At 48.4% G+C, this 27977-nt stretch overlaps 1 protein-coding gene across 4 annotated transcripts in view; it reads right to left on the bottom strand.

The window, feature by feature from the left end:
* Positions 1-27977, bottom strand: part of OTUD7A (OTU deubiquitinase 7A) — a 380724-nt gene that overhangs the window by 10894 nt on the left and 341853 nt on the right. For 3 of the 4 annotated variants that reach the window (XM_043922484.1, XM_043922486.1, XM_043922483.1), the window contains 2 exons: positions 22692-22819; positions 20604-20753 (listed from right to left, as the gene is read on the bottom strand). In XM_043922484.1, coding sequence (XP_043778419.1) covers positions 20604-20753; positions 22692-22819 — 278 coding nt within the window. Of the gene's footprint in view, positions 1-18995; positions 19459-20603; positions 20754-22691; positions 22820-27977 lie in introns of those variants that run through there. The other variant, XM_043922487.1, reaches the window with a different exon arrangement.

Below are 27977 nucleotides of genomic sequence, written 5' to 3'. Positions count from 1 at the left end.
TGAGCAAGGTCAGTTAGGAGAGGGCTTGAGTCCAGGCCCAGCCAGCTCCTCCCTGAGAAGGGGAGTGAGGGCTGCCTGCCATCTGCTCATTCATGAGTTCGTTGAGCAGGTCTATCTGTGTGGGACCCACAGAAACAGTGGCCTTGGCCACAGGAAGCTCACATCCTATAACTGAGGGCTAGATGAACAGGTGACACACAGCTTCTGTTGTCAGGTGGTAAGAGCGCCCTGAGGGTGAACAGCAGCCTGAGGGAGCTTTGGCAAGCTGTTCTGGAGCAGACCACACCACCGAGCCTTCTGAGGAGGAAATGTGTAGGTGGACAAGGCAGTGATATGGAAACAGTGACAGACTTTATTTTCTTGGGCTTCAAAAATCTTCACTGAAGATGGTGACTGCAGCCATGAAATTAAAAGAGCCTTGCTCATTGGAAGGAAAGCTATGACAAACCTAGACAGAGTATTAAAATGCAGATACATCACTTTGCTGACAAAGGTCTGTATCGTCAAAGCTATGGTTTTTCCAGTAGATGTACGGATCTGAGAGTTGGGCCATAAGGAAGGCTGAACGCTGAAGAATTGATGCTTTTGAACTGTGGTGCTGGAGAAGATTCTTGAGAGTCTCTTGGACAGCAAGGAAATCAAACCAGTCAATCCTAAAGAAAATCAATGCCGAATGTTCATTGGAAAAACATGCTGAAGCTGAAGCTTCAATACTTTGGCCACCTGATGAAAAGAGCCAATTCATTGGAAAAGACCCTGATGCTGGGAAAGATTGAAGGCAGGAGGAGAAGGGGGTGACAGAGGATGTGATGGTTGGATGGCATGATCGACTCATGAGTTTGAACAAACTCTGGGAGATAGTGAAGGACAGGGAAGCCTGGCATGCTGCAGTTCATGGGGTCACAAAGAGTCGGACACAACTGAGCGACTGAACAAGGTAGTGAGGAGAGACAGGCCCCTCACTGCACAGAGGGACTGATTCATCAAAACATGCCTCAGCCCCCAGGGACTGGGGCCTACTTCAGAAGGGCTGGGGTGGAGGCAGGACCTGGGGAGCCGGCCTGCCCAAACACTGGGGGTGCTATATGTGGGTGCAGGGACCAGTGCAGCTTCAGGTGTGACACTCAGACCTGCTGGGGCCTTGGGGCCTCCACAGGGAGGTCTCACCTCCGCTGTCCCACCAGCTTAGGAGGCAGGTGAGGCTGGACCACCTTCTAGATGGGGAAGTGGGTTAGAAGCTGACAGCTGGGCGGGGCCCTCCCTGATTCAGGCTTATCCTTGCGGGCTCTGGCCTTGGAGTGCCTCTGCCCCACTCCTGTGCTGGTGGCCAGATGTTGCCTGACCCTGATTGAGCACACGGGGCCTCCCAAATACTGCTTTCCTTTGGCACAAAGAGCCCCATCTTTCAGGACACTGAGCCTCCAGTCACCACTCTAGGGCGTAGGGGCCCTGCTCCTGCCTGGGGTTTACTCCTTACTCCTCGGCGGGTCCCTCCCCCTGCCCCCCAGATGCGGGCCACAAATCTGGTGTCATTTCCCCAAGATTCATGACAAAGGTGTCATGGCAAAAACAGAAAGGCAAATCAATACATAACAAATACCTAAAATCTAAGACTGAATAACCGTTAATAGTTGATTTTCTAGTAGGAAACAGGAAATACTGACTCGGTGCTGCCCTCTAGTGTTGCTAAAGACACACATAGTCTTCTTCCACCCCACCCCCAGCCCCCATTTCAGGGAAACGCAGGTTTACTCCAGATTTTCCCTTTCACCTGGATGGGGCTGGCGGCTCTGTGCTCTGGTTTGGGAGGTCAGGGCAACTTGGTCTACCTTGGCCACAGACTGTTTGGTCTTGTCTGGTGTGGCTGTGAGTCACAGCCGCCCCTCCCAGGGCTGAGCTGTGGAGTGGTCACAATCGTGGGGGCGGGGCGGGGGGCGGGGCCTGCAGGGCTGGGTCAGGACCCGCGTCCGTTGGGTCACACCCAGGAGCTGGTCCCACAGTCCCCGGAGTCACCACGACAACAGAGAGTTTGGCCTGGCTTCCCACCCACGGGTGGGGGCTGGGGGCAGAGGCTCCCTCTGTAGACAGGGCAGGATGGCTTCCTGGAGGGAGAGCTTGGCACCCACTCCACGCCCCCATGCAAATGGCCAAACCAGAGTGTCCAGGAAACAGACCCAAGGATTCTATTTTAAATAAGCATTCTCCATGGGTCTAAAATCAAGCAAATCTGGCAAACATTGTTCTAGAATAATAATCTGTTAGAAGTCATTTCTGTAGGTATAATGTGGACAATCTGGGGTCTGGCTGTCCACCTTCCCAGGGGAGATGTTCCTTGGGGCCACCTGCCTAGGCCTGGCTCTATTTCCCAGCCCCTAACCTAGCGTTAGGAAAGAACACGGGCTTGCTTGCATCTGTGAGGTGTGAGCAGAAGCACTGTGTGAAGCCCTGGGCAGTGTGGTAAGGGGTGGGTGGGCCTTCTCCCACACCCTTCCCATCATCGAGCCTTCTGATGATGGAGGCCCTGCATCAGGAGTGGGTTCCTGATTCCCCACTTGGAGGGGACCTGCCTGATCATCAGGAATATCTGTTTTAGGGTTTATCTGCAGGAGAAGCAAACTTATCACTTGAAACCACTATGACTTTGGCTTATTTGTCAGATCAACCGACTAAAGTAGTATGGCTCTGCAGCCTCCTCCGCGTCCCTACCGAAGGGCCCTGGGAATTCCTCTCCTCAGTAGCTGGGCTGGGATGGACTTCCGGGGCTCCCCACCCTGACCATCCGCCTCCCCCCAAACACACAAAGCAGAAGGTTGGAATCATCTGTAGGTGCTAGAGCCTGACCACCCAGCAGGCTCCTGGCAGCTTCTCAGCCTGGACGTCAGAAGGCATCTTCTGTGCAGAGGGCAGAGCTGTGGCCCTCGGGTCAGGGTTGCAGGGCCTAGGAGCCCCACCTGTACAGCCCAGAGGGAGGCCTCGAAAACAGGCCTGTGAGCCTCAGGTACTTAGATGCCTCTGCCTCTCACTTTACACACCTAACTTTTCCCTGCTGGAAGCCTGGGAAGCCTGACCTCACCCAGTGAGAAGGAGACTGATGTGGTGACTTGCCCTCTGGTGGCAAATGTCAGGAACAGCAAATGCTTTTCAAAATAAGCCTGTGAACTCCCTTCCTCCCCAAGGCCCTTTGAAAAGGCTTGCTCCTATCTTTTAACCCCTGTAGAAAGGAATGGCTACCTACTCCAGTACTTTTGCCTGGAGAATTCCATGGATAGAGGAGCCTGGTGAGCTACAGTTCATGGAATTACAAAGAGTCAGACACGATTGAGTGACTAACACTTTGGGGGCTTCTCTGGTGGCTCAGAGGGTAAAGAATCTGCCTGCAATGCAGGAGACCTGGGTTGGATCCCCAGGTCGGGAAGATCCCCTGGAGAAGGGAACAGCTACGAACTCCAGTGTTCTTACATGGAGAATTCCCTGGTAACCTGGAAACATATAGGCATCATCTCAAAATAGCCTGGACAAAGTTGGTAACCAAAGCAGCAACCAATTTTCAGTACTTATTTTTGCAAAAAAGAATGGAGACCTCTGGTTTCTTTGAGGGATGTAAGAAGGGATGTCCCACTTGTATAACAACAACAAGTTAGACAAAGTGGAGATTCACAACTTTCCTTTAAACAGTCCAAGAGCTGAAGTCACAGGCAACTGGCTAGTCCCAGATCAAAGCAAAGACAGGTGTCTTTGAGGAGGTATGGCTGCTGCTGCTGCTAAGTCACTTCAGTCGTGTCCGACTCTGTGAGATCTCATAGACTACAGCCCGCCAGGCTCCCCCGTCCCTGGGATTCTCCAGGCAAGAACACTGGAGTGGGTGAGGAGGTATGGACATGAGCTTAACTGGGGCAGACTAAGCTAGACCCCAGCTTCCCTGGTGGCTCAGACAGTAAAGTGTCTGCCTGCAATGCCGGAGAGCCAGGTTCGATCCTTGGGTCTGGAAGATCCCCTGGAGAAGGAAATGGCAACCTACTCTAGTACTGTTGCCTGGAAAATGCCGTGGACAGAGGAGCCTGATAGGCTACAGTCCATGGGGTCGGAAAGAGTTGGACATAACTGAGTGACCTCGCTTTCACTTTTTTTTCTTTCAGCTGGACCCCACTAAGAAGATTTCAGCTAAAATTGTTAACAAGTTGTTAAAGGAAGGATGTAGACTGGTGGAAAGAATACAGGACCCTGGGGGCCACTGACAAGGGAAATCCTCAAGCACACACAGCCCTCTCTCTGTGGGACTGAGCTGGAACTTAGAAAAAGACTGGCCAGTATTCTAACCAAGTGTCCTTTAAAGACTTTTGTACTAAGGAAGAAACTGCAGAGAGTAGGGCAGCACACACCACTGGTCTTAGGGCCTTTCTCCCGTAAAGAATGGGGAGGGAGCAGGAAATAGGGAATAAGTCTGTTTTTCTCTGGGGGAGGGGCAGGAATATGTGTTGAGCCCAGAACTACAAGGAGGGGGGGAGGGGGGGAGGGAGGTCACTCCCTCCCTCCAGATCCGGGGACACAGTGCCTGCCTGAGATAGAGGTTTAATCTGAACAAAGAAACAGTACCCTCTCGGCTCTCCCTCCCATACCCAGGCTAAGAAGCTGTGAGGAGTAGCAAGCTACTGTTAGAAAAGGGGCAAAGGATATGGAGAGAGACCCATGCCAAAGTGAGGCTCAGCATAAAGCATGCGGCAGACAGTGAGAAATACCAGCCCCACTATAGACACAAGATATAACTAGAAGAATCGGAAGGCTGGGTAACCAGGGTTTGGATATAGACTGATCCAAATTCTATGCGGCAAAACAAAAGGAATCAAAATGATGTACCTTAGTCTTTATTGCTGTACTCAAGATGGCTGGTTTTCAACAAAATATTTTTGGCATAAGAAAAGATGGGCAAAAACCAGTACATTGACAGGTGAAGACAGGTGAAGGACAAGATAGACAGGACACAGATGTTGAAACTATAAGACATGATTTAAAATAACTGATTAATGAGTTGAAGACTCTAAATAGAAAAAGGAGATACCTTGAAGAATTTGATGGTTAATTACAGCAGAGAGAAAAAAATCTGTAAGAGTCAAACTGAAATGCTAGAAATAAAAAAAAAAACCACAATTATAAAGAATGACTTTGAGAGGCTGATTAGTAGACTTTGCACACCTGAGGAAAGAGTCTGTGAACAGTAAGACAGGTCAATAGATGTTAACTAGATTGAAACAGAAAGAAAAAAAGAGTGGGGGCTTTGCAGAACAGCACATCCAAGATTGGTGGGGCAATATCAGATAACCCCAAATCTGTGCAGGTGTAATCCCAGAAGGAAGAGAGAGACATAACAAAACAGAGGAGATATTTAAATAAATAATGGCTGACATTACTTATCTAAATATTTCCAAAACAAATGACAAACTCTACCATAGATCCAAGAGGCTAAGAAAAAAGCAAGCAGGCAAAACAACAGCAACAAACCTGGATATACATAATACATCCAAACTGCTGAAAACGGAAGACAAAGAGAAACTATCAGAGGCAACCAAAGGACAAAGACACATTACATATACAGGAACAAATCTAAGGGTCACAGCAGACTGCTCATGATTAAACAAGTAAGAAGATAATGGACTGACATCTTTAAAGTGCTGGACGAAAACACCTTGCTAATCCAGAATAGCAAAAGATCCTTAAAAAACTAAAAACAGAACTGCCATATGATCCAGCAATCCCACTCCTAGGCATATATCTGCAGAAAACCATAACTTGAAAAGATACATGTATCTCAATGCTCATAGCGTCATTATTTAGAATAGCTAAGACATAGAAGCAATCTAAATGTCCCTGACAGATGAATGGATAAAGATATGGTACATATATATAATGGAATATTACTCAGCCATAGAAAGAATATATATAGCAATATGGATGGACCCAGAGATTGTCATACTGAGTGAAGTCATAAAAAGACAAATATGATATCAATTATATATGGAATATTAAAAAGGGTACCAAATGAACTTATCTAAAAAACGGAGTTACAGTTGTAGAAAACAAATTTATGGTTACCAGTGGATTGGGGGCGATAAATTGGGAGATTGGGATTGAAATAAACATTACTATATATAGAAGAGATAACTAATAAGGACCTACTGTATAGCACAGGGAACCCTACTCAATAATCTGTAAATGGCCTATATGGAAAAAATATCTAAAAAAGAGTGTATATATATATATTTTTCTCATTCACTTTGCTGTACTCCTGAAACTAATACAAGGTTGTAAACTGACTATATTCCAATAAAATTAAATACAAAATAAAGAAGACAGAAAAAGACAAAAAGGAATAAAGATAGATGGAACAAGCAGAAGAGCGCTAGCATAAAATGTGAGTGGTCAAAACATACTGATTAATAGATGACATTGTCAGATTGATAAAAAGTAAAACTCAAGTATATATTGACTGCCAGAAATCCATTTTAAATCTAAAGACATACATAGGTTAAACGATACTAAAAAGAAGGAGAAGGAAATGGCAACCCACTCCAGTATTCTTGCCTGGAGAATCCCACGGACAGAGGAGCGTGGTGGGCCGCAGTCCATGGGGTCGCAAAAGAGTCGGACACAGCTTAGCAACTGGGCACACACGCGTGGGTGTGTGCAAGTTTTGAAGAATTCTGTGGTTATTTCTTAACAGGGTCACATGCTCATTAAAATAATTAAATATAGGGATGCCTCATCAGTGATATATTTTCCCAAAGTGTAAATGTCCTCTGTTAACCTGTTTCTGCCTGCAGAGTCAACTAATTTCACTAAGGCGAAGCTCCCTGGAAAAACTTATAGTCCCTGTTTGGTTCTGTGAGCAGCTTTGACTAGCAAATAAATCCTTTGCGTGCTTTTTGAATGTGAAAAAAAAAAAAAAAGATACTAAAAAGAAAACTGGAGTGACTCCAGTGCAAGTCTGTTCATATAGAGGAACATTACATAGTGATACAGTGGTCAATTCTCCATGAAGCTATCACAATCCTACATGTGTGCATAGGCTTCAGAGTACATGAAGCAAATACTAACAAAAATGAAAGGAGAAAGACATGTTAATTATGGTTGGAGACTGCCATTTTTAGGAACCAACATAACAAGCAGACAAAATCAGCAAAGATATAGAAGACTGAATTACATCACCAGAGAACTTGAATTAATGGACATTTATGGAACTCAACAACAGCAGAACAAGCATTCTTTTCAAGATCCCATGGAATAGTCACAAAAACAGAACATATTCTTAGCCAGCCTTCACAGGTTTAAAAGAAGAGAAATCATAAAAAGTCTGTTCTCAGACCAAAACTAAATAAAAACCCATAACCAAGAAAGACATTTGGAGAATCTTGAACATACATCTTTTGGAATTTAAACAGGATGCTTCTAAATAACCCTGTTGGTCCTTAATTCATGCCCACCACTATGATGGTTAATTTTATGTATCAACTTGCCTGGACCAAGAGATGGCCAGAAAGCTGGTAAACATACCATTTGTGTGTGTCTGGGAGGCAGTCCTGGAAAAGATTAGCAGTTAAATTGGTAGACTGGATACAGAAAACTACCCTCACCTACATGGGCTGGCATCATACATTCCACGGAGGGCTCAAATAGCACAAAATAGCCAAGGAAAGAGGAACTGGCTCTCTTTGAGCAGGACATTGATATTCTCCTGCCCTCAGACATCAGCGCTCCTGGTTCTTGGGTATTTGGACCCAGACTGAATTACACCACTGGCTTTCCCAGTTCTACAGCTTGCAGTCGGCAGACAGTAGAACTTCTTGGGCACCATAATTACGTGAACCAATTTCTATAATAAATCTCCTCTTATATATGTATTTATATGTACCCCATAGGTTCTGTTTCTCTGGAAATCCCTAACAGAACCACTAATATGTTTTTCCATCTCTATAATTTTGTCATTTCAAGACTGCTATAGAACTAGAATCATACAGAATGCTGGCTTTGGGATTGTTTTTTTTTTTTTTTTTCCTTCAGCATAATTCCCTTGAGGTCCACTCAAGTAATTGTATGAATCACAGTCATTCATTTTTATTGTTGAGTAGGATTCTGTGATATAGACAGTATGTTGAACCATGAACCCAGGAAAGATATTTGGGTTGTTTCCAGTTTTCGGCTATTACAAATAAAGCAGTTTTGTGTACAGGCTTTTGGGTGAACATAACTTCATTTTTCTAGGATTAATGCCCAGGACTACATATGCTGGGTCATATGGAAAGTGAGGGCTTCCCTGATGGCTCAGTGGTGAAGAATCTGCCTGCAGTGCAGGAGACTCGGGTTCCATCCCTGGGTCGGGAAGATCCCCTGGAGGAGGGTGTGGCAACCCATTCTAGTACTCTTGCCTGGAGAATCCCAAGGACAGAGGAGCCTGGTGGGCTGCCATCCATAGGGTCACACAGAGTCAGGCACAGCTTAAAGTGACGCAGCAGCAGCATGAGAAGTGATGTTCAGTTTTATAAGAAGCCACCAAACTGTTTTCCAGAGTGACTGAACCATTTTTACCTTCCCACCAGCAGTGTAGGAGCAATTATTCCACATTCTCCCCAGTATTTGGTGTTGTCAGTTTTTAAGATTTTAGTCATTCTGATAGGTATGTAGTGGTATCTTGTGGTTCTAATGTTGACCAACTTTTCATGGGCTTATTTGTCTTCTGGATCCCCTCTTTGGTAAAATGTCTGTATCTTTTCCCATTTTTTGTTTGGATGGTTTGGAGGGTTTTCTTTTTGCTATTGAGTTTTGAGAGTTCTTTGTGTATTTTAGATACAAATCCTTTGTTGATATGTGGTTTTCAAATATTTTCTCTCAGTCTGTAACTTGTTTTTCCTTCTTTCCTCCTTCCCTGCCTTCCTCTCTTCCTCTTTCCTTCCAGTCCCCCCACACCTCTCCCCACCATCTTTGCACAGTAGAGATCCAACTTATTATTTTCTTTTTTGGATTATGCCAATCCCAAATGACTGCATTCTGTGTGATTCCCATTTTGCAGCATGCTTGAAATGACAAAATTCTAGAGATGGAGAACAGATTAGTGGTTCTATTAGTCGTGGATCTCCAGAGACACAGAACAAATAGGACAACATATAAGAACTCTTTACCTAACTCTAGGTCCATAGTTGTACATTTTACTTTTATTAGATGGTCAACTTTGACTTAATTTCTGTATAAATGAGGTTTGAGTTTAGCTTCCTTTTATTTCTTATGGATTTCCAATCGCTTCATGACCTTTTCTTTGAAAAGACTATCCATCTTCCATTGAATTCATTTGCTTCTCTGTCAAAAATCATCTCAGTATATTTGTGTGGGGTTATTTCTGAGTTCCCTATTCTGTTCCATGGATCTCTGTGTCTAACTCTCCATCTATACCAGGCACTGTGTCAGGAGCTCTACATTCATTACTTATGGGTCATACATCAGCTACAGGGTTCTTGCTCCAATTTTATAGATGAGGACGTGAACTCTGGTACATAAGTGACTTGCCCAGGCCAAAGCTGGAGCTGTGACTGAAAAGCAGGTCTGCCTTACTCCATAATGTATATCTTTCCTTCTACTACTGTTGTCACCTTGCCTCCCCCTCCTTTTAAAAATTATCTGAAATTAGTAGACTGTGAGCATCTAATCTTATTTATTCATTCATTCAACATTTATTAATTGCTTCCCCAGTGTCTTGGTGCTGGAGACGCAAAGATGAGAAAGACAGGGCATGTGGCTTTACGACATCTAGAAATCTGGTCAATGAAGAACTGAACCCGCGTCTCTTGAGTCCCTTGCATTGGCAAGTGGATTCTTTACCACTGTGCCTCCTGGGAAGCCTGGCAATGAAGAACAGGAGCCTCTGAAAGGTGGTCCTTGTCCTCCTCCTCCTCCCCCCATGCCTGATCCCACCGTGGCCTTGGCTCTGGCCCACCAGTGCCCAAGAACAGCCTCTGGTGGGCGTGATGCAGAGTCCCTTGGCAGGGTAAGATCCTTGCATCCTTGTGCCTCTGGGAAAACTCAGACTTTCTGTAAGAGGATTTGCTTCATGACACCTCAAGACGCACAGCAACAGCAGCTCTTTCCCTTCCGTGAATGCCAGGGACGTGGCGAGTTCCTGCTTGATGAGCTGCCCGTGGCCTCACGCTCCAGGCAGCCCACTGCGCTTTGGTCAGGATGCATTTTTTTCCCCATAGACCCTTTCCCCAGAAAAATGTCCCCAGAGACAATTCTCTTAAGTGGACTTGGGTTGTCAGGAAGCTGTCCATTTTTTTCTGGACAAAGGTTCTCTCATGCATTAGAAGCAGCCCTGGGGAACGGTGATGAGGGGGGCTTCTTGGAGAGCAGAAACAGGCTGTCACGCTGGCTGACTAAGAGGTTCCTTCCCCATGACCAGGAGGAAGGACAGGCACCTGGGGCTCTGTCTCCCTCCTCTTCTGCAGGAGGACTGATGAAGGCCATGTCCTGCTCCAACACCAACCGTCAGAAGCCTGCAGGTCCACAGGTGGCCTGGGGCAGCACTTCATATGGAGACGGGGGCTTGCCTGACTCAGCAGTTGGGAAGATGGTGGCTGGAGGACGCTCTTTCTGTGGCTCAGACACTTGGGGAGGTCTGAAGGAGCCTGTGTCTACGTCTCCTGCTCCCGCATATCTCTAGGCCCCAGGTTCCCAGTGAAGGACCCTTGGACAGTTCTTTCTGTGTAGTTGAGCACAGCTGGCATCCCTTTGAAAATGAACCTCGGCCTTCAGAGCTGATGCTCCTTGGGGTGACACAGGTGTCGGTGGACAACCGGACTCTTGGGCATTTGATCAGCAAAACCCAGCTCTCTGAACTCACGTGCCCCTGCCAGCCCAGGACAGAACTCCCAGCCTTGAAGTTCCACCCACTGCTCCTGGCCACGTGGGGGCTGTTTGAGATGTTCCTGGGTCAAAAACCAATAATGTTAAAGATGACACCCCTCGTCTGGTCCCTGGGTCCTGGGGTGCAGGGTCTGAGCGAAAAGTCTGGATGCCCCCAGAGACTCCTCCTGTTCTGCAACAGTGAGGGACCTTTGTGGGGGTGGCCCACACCTCTGGGAGCCACACTCAAGGCTATTGCAGGAGCAGCAGAGGTATGTGGCCAGTGGTCCAGTGAGGCGGCTTGCAGAACACGCGGTCCAGTGAGGCTGCCTGCAGACCATGTGGAGAGGCAAGCTGGCTTTCCACACCCTTCCTGAGTGTATCTTTCAGTGGCAAACCACAAACCTAGAAAGTGGCTGAGCAGGAAGAAGCCTGACTGCAAAGGGGTTGCTAGGAATTTCTAAAGCCTTCTTGCTACCGTGAACTCACCTGATTCTTATAATGTCCAGTAACAGGTGCGGGGGGCGGGGTACGTGGTTCCTCTACTATTGTATTTAAACAGGTTCACAGATGGGCCAGTTTCATTAGAAAAAGGTTAATTTATAGTTTTAGACTGCTATACTAACAAAATTATATTATAAAATCTATTAAAATGGAACATTTAATAATATTCATAGCCTGTTAAGACCAATTTCTACTTACGAGGAAATGGGTGCTGTTTATTATAAATCAATCCTATAAGAAAAAGCACAGTTTGTTGTTGTCAAATAGATTGGAAGTGAAATGTCGCATTGTATCTGGTTTGGGAAATCACAAAACATAGGTTGGCATTTAACTGTGAGCTGTGCATAAAAGTCAGATTGAAAACAGAGTTCATGACCTGTGGTGTGGGGTTATTCTGTTTGGCTCCACAAAATTTCCAAATGACTCAGTTTTATAAACATGGGGTGTTGGTTCTAAGTGGCAAGAGATAATGTTTCAAGCTGCTCTTGCAAAAACATTTCTTCCCCAAATATCACATTTTGGGTGTGCTGAGTCTGTTTCCAGTAAATAAACTACAAGCTCTGGTGTGACTGTCCATGGGTGTCAGTCTCAGCCATCAGAGCTGCCCGACAGCTGCGTGGGTACTGCTGTCCCAGCCCCTTGTTCATCTCAGCATCCCCTCCCGTCTGAGACCAGCTCTTCAGAGACTGCACGACGCTGCTCTCTGGGTCACTGAAGTGGGAACCCCTAGAGACACTGTGAGGGTACCCTGACCCCCATGTGGCCTCTGGATGGAACTCCATCCAGGCTATTTACATTTAGGAGGAAAAACTATTTAAATAATTACATTATATATTTACTTCCTAAAAACAGAATAGAAACAGATGGCATTACCATCTCTCAGGAGTGAGGCAGCCCTCCCCGCGTCTTCTCCCATCCTGAACGTTGCTGAGTCACCAGGTGTGAGTTGCTGTTTCATCCCAAGCAAACTTTGGCTTCGGTACTACTTCCTGGGCTTTGTCTCTGGAGGTGCCTATTCCCTGATTACCACCCTCTTTGGTCAAGTCTCCTTTTTGGAAGTCTCACCATCCACCCTACTAACCTGCCCTAGTGACCCTTTATGGGCTGTGAGCATTCCTTGGGGACGGCCCTCCTTCCTCAGTGTCTTCTGTCAAGTGGGCACAGAACGTGTAGAGGGTCAAATGTTGCCCTTGGAAAGTACTTACAAGTACTTAAAAGTGCCTGCAAGTACTGGTGTGACCTTGGGGTGTGAGTTTTGCAGAGCCATCTGAGGACGTGGGATGGGGAGGCCATGGATGTTGTGCCGTGGGTGTGAGAGGATGCTTCCTGCAAGCTGTAGGACCAGGGTCCAGGTATTCTGGGGCCAAAGGACTAACATCCTTGCTGTGGGGAAAGCAGGGGGCCATGAATCACCTGTGGAAGTTACCAAGAACATACATGTAACTGTTATTTACAAAGTTCTAAAATGTGCTGGTGAAGCTTTGCCTACTCAATCCCTCAAGCCCCAGCTTTCCCACTGCAAGCAAGCCCTGCCTTCTCCCATGGGCAACCTAGCCTGTAGACGACCAACCTCAGCAGCTGCAGGTGAGGGGTAGTGGGGTAGGCAGAAAGAGCTGGAAGGGTGCGGTGGTACTTTCAACACAGGGAAGGATGAGAGGTTTCCATCTAGTTAAAACTTTGGTTTTTCCAGTTGTCATGTATGGATGTGAGAGTTGGGCCATAAAGAGCTAATGCTTTTGAATTCTTTGAAATTTGAAGTCTTCCTTAGAAGACTCCTGAAAGTCCCTTGGACTACAAGGAGATCAAACCAGTCAGTCCTAAAGGAAATCAACCCTTAATATTCACTGAAGGACTGATGCCGGAACTGAAGCTCCAATACTTTGGCCACCTGATGTGAAGAGCCTACTCACTGGAAAAGACCCCGATGCTGGGAAAGATTGAGGGCAAGAGGAGGAGATGACAGAGGATAAAATTGTTGGATGGCATCATCGACTCAGTGGACATGAGTTCGAACATACTCTGGGAGATAAAGGAGAGGGAAGCCTGGTATGCTGCAGTCTATGGGGTCACAAAGAGTTAGATGTGACTTAGCAACTGAACAACAACATGGAATTTTTAAGCCCTTAGGAGCTTGGACACACATAGATAAGATGCAATGGGCCAAGCAGAAGGAATTGAGTGGTGGGAAGAAGGGAGGCCCATGTCAAGTCCTAGAACACGTTTATCTAATTCTGAGGCTCTCAGAACTTTGCTATTCAAATATAAGAACAAGACAGCTGCTCTCTCTGGGCCTGTGATGACTGTACCTGTTGGCCTCCATCCCAGGGTTCTGGGAGGTCCAGGGAGAACCTTCCACAAAGTGTTCGTTGCTTGGGCAGGGGCATGGCTGTGCGTGGCAGTAGGGGACCAGCAGGTGTCCTGGACCTTGACACTCTGAGTCCCACACCCCCATCTCCTCCCCAGGCTCCAAGAACACAGTCCTGGAGGCTCAGACTTGAGCCTGGGCCCAGCCGTGGTCTGTGAGTCTTATCTTGGCTTCCAAGGATGATGCCTGGTTCTATCTCAGAAACTGGTGTTACTATACTTTGCCAGTCTCTCTCCCAGCTGAGCTGTGGGCACAGACTGGCACTCTGTTTTCTTGTCTGCTGCACCAAGGGAGAGCTGCAGGCAAGAGAACTAAAGGGGCCAGCAGGTGCATGACAAAGAAACCCCTTATCCCCAGTCCCGGCCCTTCTTCCTGAAGCCTCCAGGCTGGTGACACCAGTCCCTGAGTTTGGGGCACCAGGCAGTAGAGTTCATAATAGCCACTTGTGAGCTGTCTCTGGAGCCCAGGTCACCTGGAGAGGCCCTGCCTCGCTCAGACCCATGCCTGTGGCCTTGCTGATCCCTGGAAGGAAGGAATTCGCACTGAAGTTCTCACCGTGTGAGGTGTGGGCCATCCAGGACCGTCACTGTCCTGAGTGTGCTGCCACAGTGATACTTATTGAATGAACCTCCCCGTGGCTCAAGCTGTGCAGGTATACACGAGAGAGCTGGAGCTCACCCTCAGCCTGTCCCCCTGACAGAGGGCCAGCTGTCTGTCCCCAGTCCCAGCCCCAGCTCTCGGAGCACCTTGTACCCACGGCAGGCTCTCCAGGCCCTCGACCACACATCCAGTGCTCCTGCTCTTTGTTCTGCTGAACCTCCCCAGTGGGATCACCCCTTCCCCTGGAGCAGAGTTATAAGACTAGCCATGTTCCAAACATCTGCTGAGGTGTGGATCTACAGAGCTTGCAGAATATTACTTTGTAAAAAAAATTCACCACCAGCTACGGGGGGGTCCCAGGATCCCCACACACGAGCTGCTAAGGGGCAGAGGGCTCACAGACACTGGCCAGGCCACTGATGGATCTGAACGCAGCATCCACTGGTCAAGAAGGTGATAATGATGAGCTAAGCCAGATGTAATGAGAAATGTGGCAGTTCCTCATTCATTCCCAAGGGCTTGAGTAACCAGGTATTCTCATTCTGTCTGTATTGGTCTGCCTAGGTGGCCATGACGATGAAAGACAGAGTGACGGGCTTAAAAAGCAGCCATTCATTAATAATAGTCTGGAGCCTGAAGTCCAAGGTCAAGTGTCAGCAGAGTCATTTCTTCCTGAGGCCTCTCTCCTTGGCTTGTGTCCTCTTCCGATTTCCTCTTCGTGTGTGTCTCTGTCCTAATCCACTCTTCTTATAAGACCAACAGTCACAGTGGATCAGGGTCTACCTTAATCACCTCATTTTTCTTTAATTACCCCTCTGAGGACCCCATCTCCAAATACAGTCACAATCTGAGGCCTGGGGGATAGGACTTCAACATGTGAATGCAGACCTCACCGAGATTGCCTCTCCCTTCATGACAAGCCAGGGTACCTTAACTCAGACAAAGGACCTGTCATCAATTCACCAAGGGAATGCAGGATCTGGTCTGATGCTTTCCTGCTATTTACCAGTCTCTGAGGTCATGCATGGCCCCGAGGTTCCTGCAGAACTGATGAGGGAAACTTTCCCTGAGCGTCATTATGAGGTCATAGACTGAAGCAACTTCATCGTGGTACCACTCCTTCCAGTGATGATCCTCTCTGTCCACCTTGCCTGTGGGAGCCTCATCCATCAGCCCAGGAGCCCTCCCGACACCACCCCCTTGTTTCTTCCAGGACAAGATGCACTAGGATCCTTGTGTGTACTTCCTGTCCCAGATCTGGTAATCCTTTTAGACATGGGAGTTTGGGGTCAAACGGAACCTGCTTGCTGCTGGGGGTGGTGGCAGGTGCTTGTCTGGAACAAAAGGTGAGGAGGCTGCAGGTGAGGCGGAGTCACCTGGTCATCTCTGACATTCCTGAAATGTCCCACCTGCCCCAGGGTGCCTGCCTGCCCCACACTGTTGAGTGTGTGTGAGAACCAGCCCCCTAACTGCCTGGGGTTAAGTTGGGTTTTGGTGACCTGCAGCCAAAGTCAAAGGGGTTCTAACCATCACCAGGGAGCCCTGTGAATGGAGGGAGGCACGGCAGGGAAGGGCAGGCAGGAGGAGGATGGTTTCCTCACTACCTTGCCTCTCACTGAGCGTCCTTGGTCCTCGTAGGCAAGGATGCTATAGGGGTGGTGACGTCAGAGTCTGTAAAGAGCTTTCTGGGCAACTCCTGGGGGGCAGAGTGGAACCCAGCCTAAAGGTACAGAGCTGGAGACCTTCTGGCAGGAGGGAGTGAGAAGCCCCTCACCAGGCTGAGGTCTCACTTCAGCAGGATCAGAAGGCTCCTGCTTTGGGGAGGTTATCCTGGCCTAAGCCCAGGGCTCTAGGAGAGAAAACCTCTGAGTGTGAAACTCCCTGGTGGCATTTAGATCTCAGAGGCATAGGAATGTGCCATCAAGTCAGTCGCCAGGAGCCAAGTCTGGCTCTGGCTCTCAGGAGGACCACCCACCCCACCCCTGCCCCTCCTCCTATGGGGGCACAGCCGTGGGTGGGATGCACGGCGCGTGTGCCACCCTCACCTGGTCAGCCCCAAACCTGACATCCACAAGCAGTGCATAGCCTGGGAGGAGGGCTGCTTTTCTTTATGCGCTTAAATAAACTAGATTTTCTCCTAAGTAGCACAGCATTGACAGCCTCACGCACCACTGCTTTTTAGGGAATTGACAGCCTAACAGCTAATGTGGTTTATTTCCAGATGAGGATCTGAAGAACAGCCCCCCACACCTTTTTTTTTTTTCCCCCACTTTTGCCATTCCCTAGATAAGTGGTCATTGCCGGTGAAATAAACAGGAGAGTCCAGATGCAACTGCCTGGAAACATCACATTCTCTCCCCGATTCAGAGCTGGCCCAGTGAACCCCCAACCTACCACCTCACCCCCTCCTTCCTCTGATGCACTCATTTCTCAGGTTGCCCTGCAGCTGGAAAACTGCAAGTGTGGAGCTCAGTCTTACAAGTAATATGCCAGCACAGGTACTGGAGGAAGGTGGTCTTCCCAAATAAAATGACTAAGTTTCAAGAAAAGAGCCATTTGGCCCAGCCTGGGGTGTGGATGTGATGCCTGGTGCTACAGCATCTATTCTATAACCATGAGGCTGAAATCACACAATAAGGATGGTGGATCAGGGAGAGGCTGGGGCCTGAGTCCCTGAGGATATCTAGGGCTAATGCACCAGCCCTGGACCACCTACCTCAGGACTCCCTGTTACAGAAGCAGAGCAGCAACCACCCTTGCAGCCCAATGCTATTTGGAGTAATCTTTTGGGTGCTAACACATGGCTTTCTGTGGTTACTTCCACTTTCTTGGCCTCATAAAGGCTGAGAAGAGAGGATAAGCCTGTTCCCCAAGCAGATTCCTAATGTTTTTTCAGTTTCTCACCACTATCCCCAACCACCAGGTAACAATGGTGGAATTGCTAGGATCTGGTATTTGTGGAAAGCCGCTGGCAGTCTCTGATGTCAAGCCAGAAGGTAGGACAGTATCCCAGAGTTCCTGTGGGGTAGGCTTCCTCTGGTGATGGCTCCTCGGACAGTGTCTGCTCTGTTCCTCCTGCCCACAGCAAATCCTTTCAGGGAGACACTGGGTGGCCAGGAAAGCGGCCAACTGAGGCCTTTAGGTTTATCTTCGAAGGAACATGTATTGATCAGGGGACAGGCCTGATTCTGGGACAAGCAGTATCATTCCCAGGGGTGACTGAGAACTTCAGTGTGTGGAGGGACTATCCCTTGGTAGTCACTTCACAACTAAATGGTGAGGTCCTTAAACATGTCAAATTAGAAAGAGACCAATGGGAAAATGGGTGGAAGAGAAAGGGCAGAGGATGGGGTGGGGGAGATGAGGATGAACAAGGGGAGGCGAAGGCGGTCACTCCCAGGGAGGTGGGTGTTACTGCACAACACAGAAGGGGACAGGCCTGGGAGGTCTTGTGGCACCCCTCAGGCCACACAGTGAGGACATGGCAGCACCCAGACCCAACGCTGTCATGCCTCTATGACAGGTGCTTGCTGGGCCATGCCAGCAACACGCCAGCCACATCCCTGCATTGGCATAGCACTTTTGTTCAGTTCCATCTGTCCATTCTTCCCAATTAGAATAATCACTCTCCTCCTGAATGGAGCTCGTGCCTGTTTGGGGCATATACTGCCTGGTACAGAATGTGGCTTGTATGCAGTGTGGCTTGGTGTGCTTGCCTGTCTCCCCTACAAGGTGGTGAGGGCCCTAGGCAAGGACACTTCATCTTTGGGGTCTTCAAACCTGCAAGCAACAGGTGCTTCACTGAATGAACCCTCAGCCCCAGGCATGTAGGACCTCTGGACTTCAGGCCAATGGGAGGAGCAGGAAGCACGGTTTTGTCTACCAGCACACACTAGCGAGGGTGGCACGGGGACGCGTTGGCAGCAATACTTAAAGCCTCAGAGTCTGCAGAGCATTCGTGTTCTCTCCCAATGTGTGAGGGCCTGATGTGCAGCACAGAGGTTACCCAGCCAGTGGGAGCCACTTACACGTGCCGTGCTTCTGCTTGTGCAATGGCTGTGAGAACTGAATGGGTCAATATGCAGCCCGGGTCACAGGAAGACCGTGGAGGCAGGGGCGCACCGCTACGAGGAGGGAGCCAGCAGGGGGCGCTGTAGGAGCCCACGGCACAGCCCCTCAGACACCACGCTGGGGCCAGAGCCCACTTATGGGAAAGCAAGTTTTCAGAGGTGACACCACCCTTACCTCTGTAACGCTCCCTGCTAAGCTGTGGGAACTCCTCTGCATTTGTCCTTTTATTGACGAGCACCTCCAGACTGGCCTGGAAAGCATCCAAAAGCAGTACCTGGAAGGCCTGAAAGCTCAGTGCCTTCCGTGAGGAGGGGACTCGGCTCTGAAGGCCCTGCTCAGTGGCTGGAGACGCCAGCCTCGTGACCACGATCTTCCCCTCACCAGGGAGTCTCTGCGAGACCGGATGAGTGGTCTGGACCCCCAGTCCTGAGAAAGGGCCCTCATTTTTAAGTTTTGAAGTAAAACACAGCCCATTTTATTCAAATTCTCCAAAATTTATACACAACATGCTGTTTCTACAATGTTTCACCTTGGTATAATGGTTTTATTATTTCATCTTTCTTCTATAGTTTTTTTATTTTTTTCTGTACAGTTCAATAGAAGACTAGAGTTCTGAGTTGCCAGGTTAGGAGCCACTGACCTACTATTCATGGCTAACGTCTGACTTCTAAGTGACAGTCTTTTGGTCTTTTCAATCACTTGCCAATAGGGTGAGGCTGAGAAAGGGCCCTCTTGTCTCCCAAGAGCCACAGTGAGCTTTGAGAAGAGCCGGAAGCCATGAGGAAGGTGCCAGCTCTCACTGGCCAAAATGCAGAGAGACAACAGAAAAGGCCTAAATGTGGCTAAAGTGAGACGTCTGTAAACAGCACAGGAAAAGGACGTGATATCCCCTCAGCCGGTTGCAGCCCTGCTTCCCTTCCTTTGGACTCACATCACCATGGGATGAGCCAACACGGATTTCCTGGGGCCACGTCTGATAGCAGGGACCCTGAAATCACTCAGCCTTTCCTTCCTTTGGTCCTCTGAGGGTTCTCTGTCTAACCAGACACAGAAGTGAAAAAGGAAGAGTTCCTCCTTCGTTGCTCAGTTAATCACACATCCATCAGCAGTTAACATTTCAAACAAAATCCCACCATCTCCACAACAGACACATAACGTGCTGGCTAAACACCGACCCCACACAAGTCTGTGTGACTGTGGCTGGAACTGTGCAGTGCACAGACTGTGGGCCCAGCTTGGTAGGACTTTCTGCAGCACAGAAATGACAGGAAGCTCCCATGTAATGATTTGAATGGAAATATCCATCTTTTGATTCAAAAGCTTACTACTGCAGAGCAGAGGCTGGCGAACATTTTTCATGAAGCACTCATCAGTGAATGGTTTAGTCTCTGCATGCCACACAGTGTCTGACACTGCTTCTCAACTGCTGTTAGGGTACAGAAGCAGTAGCCACAGATAATTCGCCTTTGAATGAGTGTGCCTATGGTCCAATAAAACTTTATTTACAAAGAAAGTGAGCTATAGTTAGGTGATTGCACTAGAACAGCTTTTAAAAATTACATCTGAGATTAACTGCATCCATATAAAATATGCATAGAAGTGAAGGGAACCACAGTAAAGGATAGATAAGGGTGACAGAATTATTAATTTCTTCATATTTTAAAGTGATTCAGTCATATATATTCTTTTTCAGATTCTTTGCCCTTAGTGATTATTAGAAAATATTGAGTATAGTGTTATACAGTAGGTCCCTGTTGTTTATTTTATATATAGTAGTGTGTATATCTGAATTTATCCTTCCCCACTCCTCCCTTTGGTGACCATAAGTTTGTTTTCTGTGTCTGTAAGTCTGTTTCTGTTTTGTAAATAAGTTCATTTGTATCTTTTTTTAGATTCCTCATGTAAGTGATATCACATGATATGTCTTTCTCTGACTTACTTCACTTAGTATGATAATCTAAGCTTTTTAGGTATGATAATCTATGATAATGATCATCTAAATCCATTCCATCCATGTTGCTGCAAATGGCATTATTTTCAACAATATTGTTTGCATGCATATGGTAGTTTTAGGCAAAACCCATCACTGCTGAGTGCACTTCTCAAGGGAGGGCTCCACATTCCACCTCCTGCCCTCCTGGCCCCTCTGTTCCCCACCACCGTCAAGTGGCAGCATGCATACCTTGTTCTCTCTGCTGGTCTCTCTGCTCCATGGACACAAGGGCAGAGAAATGCGCTTGGTCGTAGGCCAGAACCAGAGGTGAGCAGTGGCATCTGTTGGGAGGTACCTCCAAAGGCAGGTAAATCCCTCCGAAGGGGATTGGAGCGAATGCTGCAGACACAGACAAAGGTGAGGAGGGCATGTGGAGCGGAGGGGACACAGACAGCAGCTCTCACCAACCCGGGGGACATGACAGGGCAGAGGGAATGGAGGGTGGGCTCAGGCTGCAGCCCCGGGTGCTATCATCATCCATCATCCACTCCACAGTAGAGGGGCCTCCTCCCACCCAGCGGGAGCTCCCTGGGAGCCCACAATGGATTAGGAAGCCCAGGCTCACAGGGGCCAGGCTTATTAGCCCCCAAGTCCTGTGCCTGACCAGGGCACCCTCCCCAACCTGCCTCCCTGGGCAGCATCCTCCTGGCTTGTGGGTCCCCGTGCCTTGTCAGGCTGCACCTTGGGAACAAGAGGGCCAGGGCTGAGGGGACCTGCTGTGACCTGCTGGGCCTGCCTGCCACCCTGAGGCCTGCTCAGGTGATCAGCCAGGACGTGCCCTAATGGCTACCTGGAAACCTGTGTTTTCCTGTGTTCACAAAAGCACCTGCACACAGAAAAACACTTGTGCTGCTCCAGACCTTGTCTGTTCTAGGTTTTGAGAAACTCAGTGAGAGCACTCCAGGCCCAAGTCGTAAGTAAGATGGGAAATGAGAGATGGGGATTGGCTCCTTTAGCAACTGGGACATAATCTTGTTCATTTCCTTACCCAAAGGGGGAAAAGGCCTAAATTCTTATTGAGATAAATACATGCCCTGATATAGCTTCTACTTTTTAATCACAAAGGACCTTGTCTCTTAGCCTTGGAGTCAGTGACTCACTGCCCTTCTTTGAGTGGAAGGAAAGGACAGTCGACCTCAGGGATGACTTTGATGAGCTCAGGATTCCTCCCCACCCTTGCTCCGTCTATATCAGTGACTGTGCTTCTGGCCTCTCTCTCTGTTGAGAGGCAAAGTGGGTCCAACCTTTGAGAAGGCTACAGGACAAGGGAAGGAGGTGTGGACCCAGTCCTGTGGGATCTGAAAAGTATAGGGACCCAAGAGCTGCGGACCCTGGCAGGCCTGTGTCACTGGAAGTGACCAGTGTGCCCCAGGCCCCTGCCCTCTGTGGTTATACCAGCCACGACAGGCAGGCCACTTGCACTGGAATGACCCTTCTGGTCCCTCCCCTTCAGAGAGCCCGCAGGCAGTATCCTGTGGGCTCTAGCTGAAAGGCTGGAGGGAGAACAAGCCTGGAGCCCTCCCTCCCTGGGTCGATCCTGCTTCCTCCAAGGCTTCAGCCAGGGATGGGGGCACATTGTGTGGCTTCCCTCGGCTTTGGGCTTCTCATCTAAAAAGTGGGAGGCAGTGTCCACCCTGGGAAGTACTGGCCTAGCTGAGGGAGAGGGTGTGTGTGATGGGCCGTGAAGTAGGCACCAGCCCTAGAAAGCCCTCCATCCCTTCCTCCTTTTCCCCTGCTCTGGTCCCATCACAGCCTTTTGGGTGACTTTGCACTTTAGGCCTTTCTTGTTTCTCCTTTAAAACATGTAATGGGGGCAGGAGGGGACTCAGGTGGCTGAGTGGCCCTGGGACAAGGCTGGTACTACTGGAGGGCATGGGCAACTGGCAGGGCCAGGAGCCCCTAGGGGTTCATCCCAACTCCTACTTAGCCAGATTTCTCCCGCCGTCAAAACACAGAACTCCCTGAAAGTTCAATGGTTAGGACTCTGGGCTTTTACTTGTCAAGACCCCAGTTTCAATCCCTGGTCAGGGAACTAAGATGCCACAAGTTGAGTGGTGTGGCCAAAAAAAAGATAAAAGAAGAGTAATCCCCCCTGCATGGGGAGGAAAAAGAAACATGGAGTTGAGGAGAAATAATAAAATCTTTGTTCAGGCAAAGTAAAGTTCTGTGTCCTTCTGGAGGCTCAGCTGTTATATTCAACTGTCTCTTCCTTACTTGGGATGCTACACTTTCTGGGTGATGAATAAAATACATCTGTTTCATTATGGGTAAACTTACCTTCCCCACCTGAGTCCCTCAGCATCGTATCCGCTACGACGACGATGGGTCTCCTTAATATGTGGGCAAGGACGAAAACGTGGAACTCCTCCAGACTCTCGTACACAGGGTCTTCGGCATTGTCCATGCTGGGGACACAGTGAACAAGCCTGTCACTGGACCAAGTCAGGAGGGAGCGCGGAGGACAGAACATCCCGCTGTGGCCCTTCTGTGCATGGAGTCTAGCCATCTCGGCCCTCTGAAGTCATCTGTGGCCACCTCCCTCCACACCACTCGATGGCAGCAAGCCCACTGGACCAGCTCTCTACCCCTACCCTGGCTGGGTGGGCTCAGGAGAGAAGCTGAGGCAGGGAACCTGGCAACGTGGGAGGTGAGCCCCCTTTAAGTCGCAGTCTCCCTGGTGCAGAGGCATCCTGCTCAGAGTGTGTGGCCACACGGGGGCTGGTTCTCCGGGGGGCTGAGGAGGAATGGAGGCTCCCCCGTGGGCTCATGCCCACATCCAGCAGCTTAGGCTGAAGCTTTACCCTCAGGGCAGCAGGTATGCCTGGGTACATTTGATGGGCTGGTGGGACCACTGCTACCAAGATCTGTGGGCCTTTCTAGGGAATACCCCGATGGAAGAGGGTGGTGAGAAGGCTTCCTTGAGTGAAGTGGAGGGAGTAACAGATTGCCCAACCAAGCCACTTGGACTCTCCCTGTCTGTCCCCTGGCTCTTGTCTGAGGCTCAGGGAGAGAGTAGGCTCCAAAATCTGCATCACTCAGGACTCTAGGTCATGGGCAGAGGACTAAAGCCCTGATGTCCTCAACAACCAGGCCACCCCAGAGGGAAGACGCATGAGAGGGGAGAGCCAGTACCCCCAGCTTGATGGGGCCTCTGGGGCACCTGAAGGTAGAGGGTGCCCTGAATTAACTGAGGGTGATCTCTGATGACTGCAGTAGGTGGGGATCAGAGTTAGCAAGTGTGGCCCGCTTGAGGATTCCAGGGTGGGGCTGCCTGGGGGAAGGGCTCTATGTGCATAGCTTGTGGTCAACTGCTTGAGTGGCTTCTAGAACAAAGACTTTGCATCCACAGGGATGCCTCACAGTCACCTTGGAGTTTTGTCGTTATTGCACCTATAGTTTTTTCTGTTCTTTTTTTTTGGTGATTCAATATACTTTATTTTAATACTTAAAAAAATGGCAATACTAAAAAGCTCACAAAAAAGTTGTATAATATAAATATTCTTTTTTTCTTCTGGACCATTTGAAAGTAAATTATCAGCCTGAAATTCCATCACTCTGGTAGAACTTTGTGTGCATTTCTTGTGAACAAGGTTACGTTTCTATGATACATTCTTTTGTGTAACCATCAGACTCTGGAATTCATCTAATCACTAATGCACTGATGCATGTGATCACAGTTAAAGACCCTAGTCACTACGTGCCAGCTGCCCCAGCGATGCCTTTGTAATAAAAGTTCCAGCTCTGGACAGTGTGCTGTATTCATCTGTAGTGTCTCTTTAGTTGTCTGTCTCCAGTTTGGAACATTCCTCAGGGTACTTGACTTTTAGAACCTGGGCTGTTTGGAAGACCACAGGCCTGGTATTGTGTAGAATGTTCATTTATTGCTGTTTAGTCAATAAGTCGTGTCTGACTCTTTGTGATCCCATGGAATGCAGCATGCAAGGCTTCCCTGTCCTTTGCTATCTCCTGGAGTTTGTGCAAACTCATGTCCATTGAGTCAGTGATGCCATTCAACCATCTCATCCTCTGTCACCCACTTCTGCTCCTGCCCTCAATCTTTCCCAGCATCAGGGTCTTTTCCAGTGAGTTGGCTCTTCGCGTCTGGTGGCTAATGTATTGGAGCTTCAGCTTCAACATCAGTCCTTCCAATGAATATTCAGAGTTGATTTCCTTTAGGATTGACTGCTTTGATCTCCCTGCTGTCCAAGGGACTCTCAAGAGTCTTCTCTAGCACCACAGTTCGAAAGCACCAATTCTGTGCTCAGCCTTCTTTATGACCCAACTATCATATCTGTACATGACTACTGGAAAAACCACAGCTTTGACTAGATGGACTTTTGTCGGCAAAATCTCTGCTTTTTAATATGCTGTCTAGGTTGGTCATAACTTTTCTTCCAAGGAGCAAGTGTATTTTAATTTCATAACTGTAGTCACCATCTGCAGTGATCTCGGAGCCCAAGAAAGTAAAATCTGCCTCTGTCTCCACTTTTTTCTCTCTTTATTTGCCATGAAGTGATGGGACCGGATGCTGTGATTTTAGTTTTTTGAATGTTGAGTTTTAAGTCAGTTTGCTCACTCTTCTCTTTCACCCTCATCAAGAAGCACTTTAGTTGTTTACTTTCTGCCATTAGAGTGGTATCATCTGCATATCTGAGGTTGTTGATATTTCTTCCAGCAGTCTTGATGTCCGTGGTCTGGGTTTGTATTTTCTCACAATCAGAGCAGATTGGCTTATGAGGCATCCTTTTAGTGGTGTCCAGTCGGGTGGCCTGGTGTTGACCGGATCCCTCTTGGGGCCATCAGCCAGGCTCCTCCTGCAGAGCTACTCACTTCCCATCCATAATTAATAAGCATTTTATGGGAAGGAACTTGGAACCTATAGACACATTCCACTCCTCACCAAGTCTTGATACCTTTTATTGATATCAGTCTGGATTCTGGGCTTTTATTTGATTCAGTGGGCTATAACCCATCAGTGTGATTATTCTGATGCTCAGATACCAACCTGGTCATTGGAGCTCTTTCAAGTGGGATCTGTGGCCATGTGACAGCACCTGTCACTATTTACAGCACATCCTTACTTTTCAGCACAAGAAGATGGTCCAGGTTGTGAAATAAAAATGCTGCCTGCTGAATCAGCAAACAAAGGGTGTTACAGCCATCAGTCATTATAGCTGCCCTCAACAGTGAGCCCTGAGGAAACTCAGGATGGAAGCAGGATGCTCCCCAACACCATCTAGCAGTCAGCTGCTGCAGCCACCTGCCTCTTCCCAATGATATACCCCGAGTGGACTCAGGATGAGAAAACACAGGATACTGGCCCTAGAGAGCTGAGATGCACATCAAAGCAATCAGTGAGCCCAGACTCTTGTATCTCCGCTCCCACACAAAAGCACTAAACTCCTTAACTTGAGATGTTTGGTAATCTTTTGATGTTCTGACTACTTGGTCTTCATTACAGAAAACGCCTATATCCTGGTTCACCTACTTCCCCCTTAGAGCAATCTCTTTGAGCTATCTTAGAGGCTGTGTCCCAGGCTTAAGTCCTCAGTTTTGTCCACTGAACAAAACATCACTCTCAACTTTTAGGCTGTGTATATTTTTCAGTCAAGAAGATTCATCTTATATCTCTTTTGCCTCAGCCCTGGATTTAGCCATTTCTGTTTATTTTTCAAAAGGTGGATAATGGTATTTATAAGCCAAAATATGATTATTGCTAATGTCACTTCCCCTAGACTCAGTAAATAGAGCTGGGTGATGTGTGTTTGTACCCTCACATGAATACATGTACAATTTCATCTGTCATCTATCTATCTATCTATTATATATCATCTATCTATCTATCCATTATCTATCTATTTACCTATCTATCATCTATCTATCCATCCATCTATTACCAATCTATCTGAAACTTTGAGTCCCCTGATACTGCCCATTCCAATCTAACAACACAGAGTTCATTCTAACTCCTTTCTTCAAATCTCCACCAGTGATGCTGCCCTTCCCCTGAGTTGCCCTCTTCACTCTGTCTGGCTCTGACACCCTGGCCTTGGTCCTCTGTGTCCTGCTACCCCACACCCTGCCCACGGCAGATGCGCACCTTGCTTTGATGAACCATATGGATTTAGGACTGAATTTTTCAGGGAAGGAAGGGAAGCAAAAGAGGAGCATGTGCCGAGTCTAACACACCACTCATATATCCATGCATGCATGCATCCTTTGGTCCATCCAGCCATGCATATACTCATCCATCCATGAATACATGCCTCCATCCTGCTGCTCATCCATCCGTCCATTCACCTGTTCCACCCACCCACCCACCTGTTTGTCCATCCATCCCAGATCTGCACTAGGGCTGGGGCATGTGGTTGTACTGCATATATCAGCAAGCCTCATATCCGGACACAGGCAGTGGTGATGGGGGTGTGAGCCCAGTTGGGAGAGGGTTATGGAGATGAGCCTGAAGCAGAGCGAGTCCTGTTTTGGTGTTGAACATGAGAGCCAAAGGTCAACTGTGACTCTGCTTAGTGGCCCAGAAGGTGGAAGAAGGGGTCCCAGCTCCACCCTGGGGGCAGCTGGAGAATCTCTAAATCCTTCCTTACTTGTTCCAGCTCCTTGCTCCCAGGGCACAGGGAGCAGGTTTGAACTGGGGGTGGGTCCTCATTTTGTGCTCTCCCCTCAACACCACGCCACGCCCTCATGCTTCTGGAGCCTCAGCAAATATTCCTGCTCATTGAATGCAGGCCAGGAACTTTGGCTTGAGGACTCCTCAGGCTGAGGTGCCAATAGGCAAATGGGAGGAGACTTTGGAACAGTGACCTGTGTGTGTGAGTTACTATGATTGAGCCTGTTGGTAGAAATCAGCTCCAACAAAGCCAGTCCTGAATACTCACGTCCACTTCTCATCCTAAGACTTCACATCAACTTCCTGTGAGTTTACTGAGCAATGCTAGATGCAGGATTGTAAATAGAATCTTGCCTCCGGGAAAAGACACCTAACATCCCTAAAACACTTAGTTATTGGTTAAGAAGACTAACATGCAATGTAACTGCTTCATCCTCACACTCGGGTGTGTCGTGTGTCTGAGAGCTCCCTCACAGGCCCTAGGCCACAACAGTGTTCCCTCTACTTCAGTGTGTACCTGGGGAGGGGGGATCAGGAGCATAGGGACACCCCACCCACCAGTGAAAACCCCCTGAGAAAGATGGGTTCCCTCAGCAGAGGCGGTGGGACCAAGAAGCAAGGATGGTGGAGTTAAGTCCAGATGGTGCTGAAGCTGGTGGCAGGAATGAAAAGGTACAGTGCAGATTTGGGGGTGTCCTGGCTTAAATGGCAGTAACAGCCTTAGAGGACATACCAGCAAGAGCCCATGTCATCGACAAGGAATCCAGTCTGGGCAGCCAGTGGGGTCTTGCCCAAGGGCAGTCATCTGGCCACACAGAGGGGCAGCTTGGGTGCAGGCCTCCCCCGCCGCCGGATACTTTCCCTATCTCCCTCCCCAAGGTGGGGTGTCCACACCTTCTATTTTGCTCAGCGAAGTCCTGCTTTACAGGTCACCAATG

This window comes from Cervus elaphus, chromosome 13, assembly GCF_910594005.1.
Source record: "Cervus elaphus chromosome 13, mCerEla1.1, whole genome shotgun sequence".
Taxonomy (NCBI): Eukaryota; Metazoa; Chordata; class Mammalia; order Artiodactyla; family Cervidae; genus Cervus; species Cervus elaphus.
Note: the sequence above shows the minus strand (reverse complement) of the source record. Positions and strands in the feature narration are given on the sequence as shown.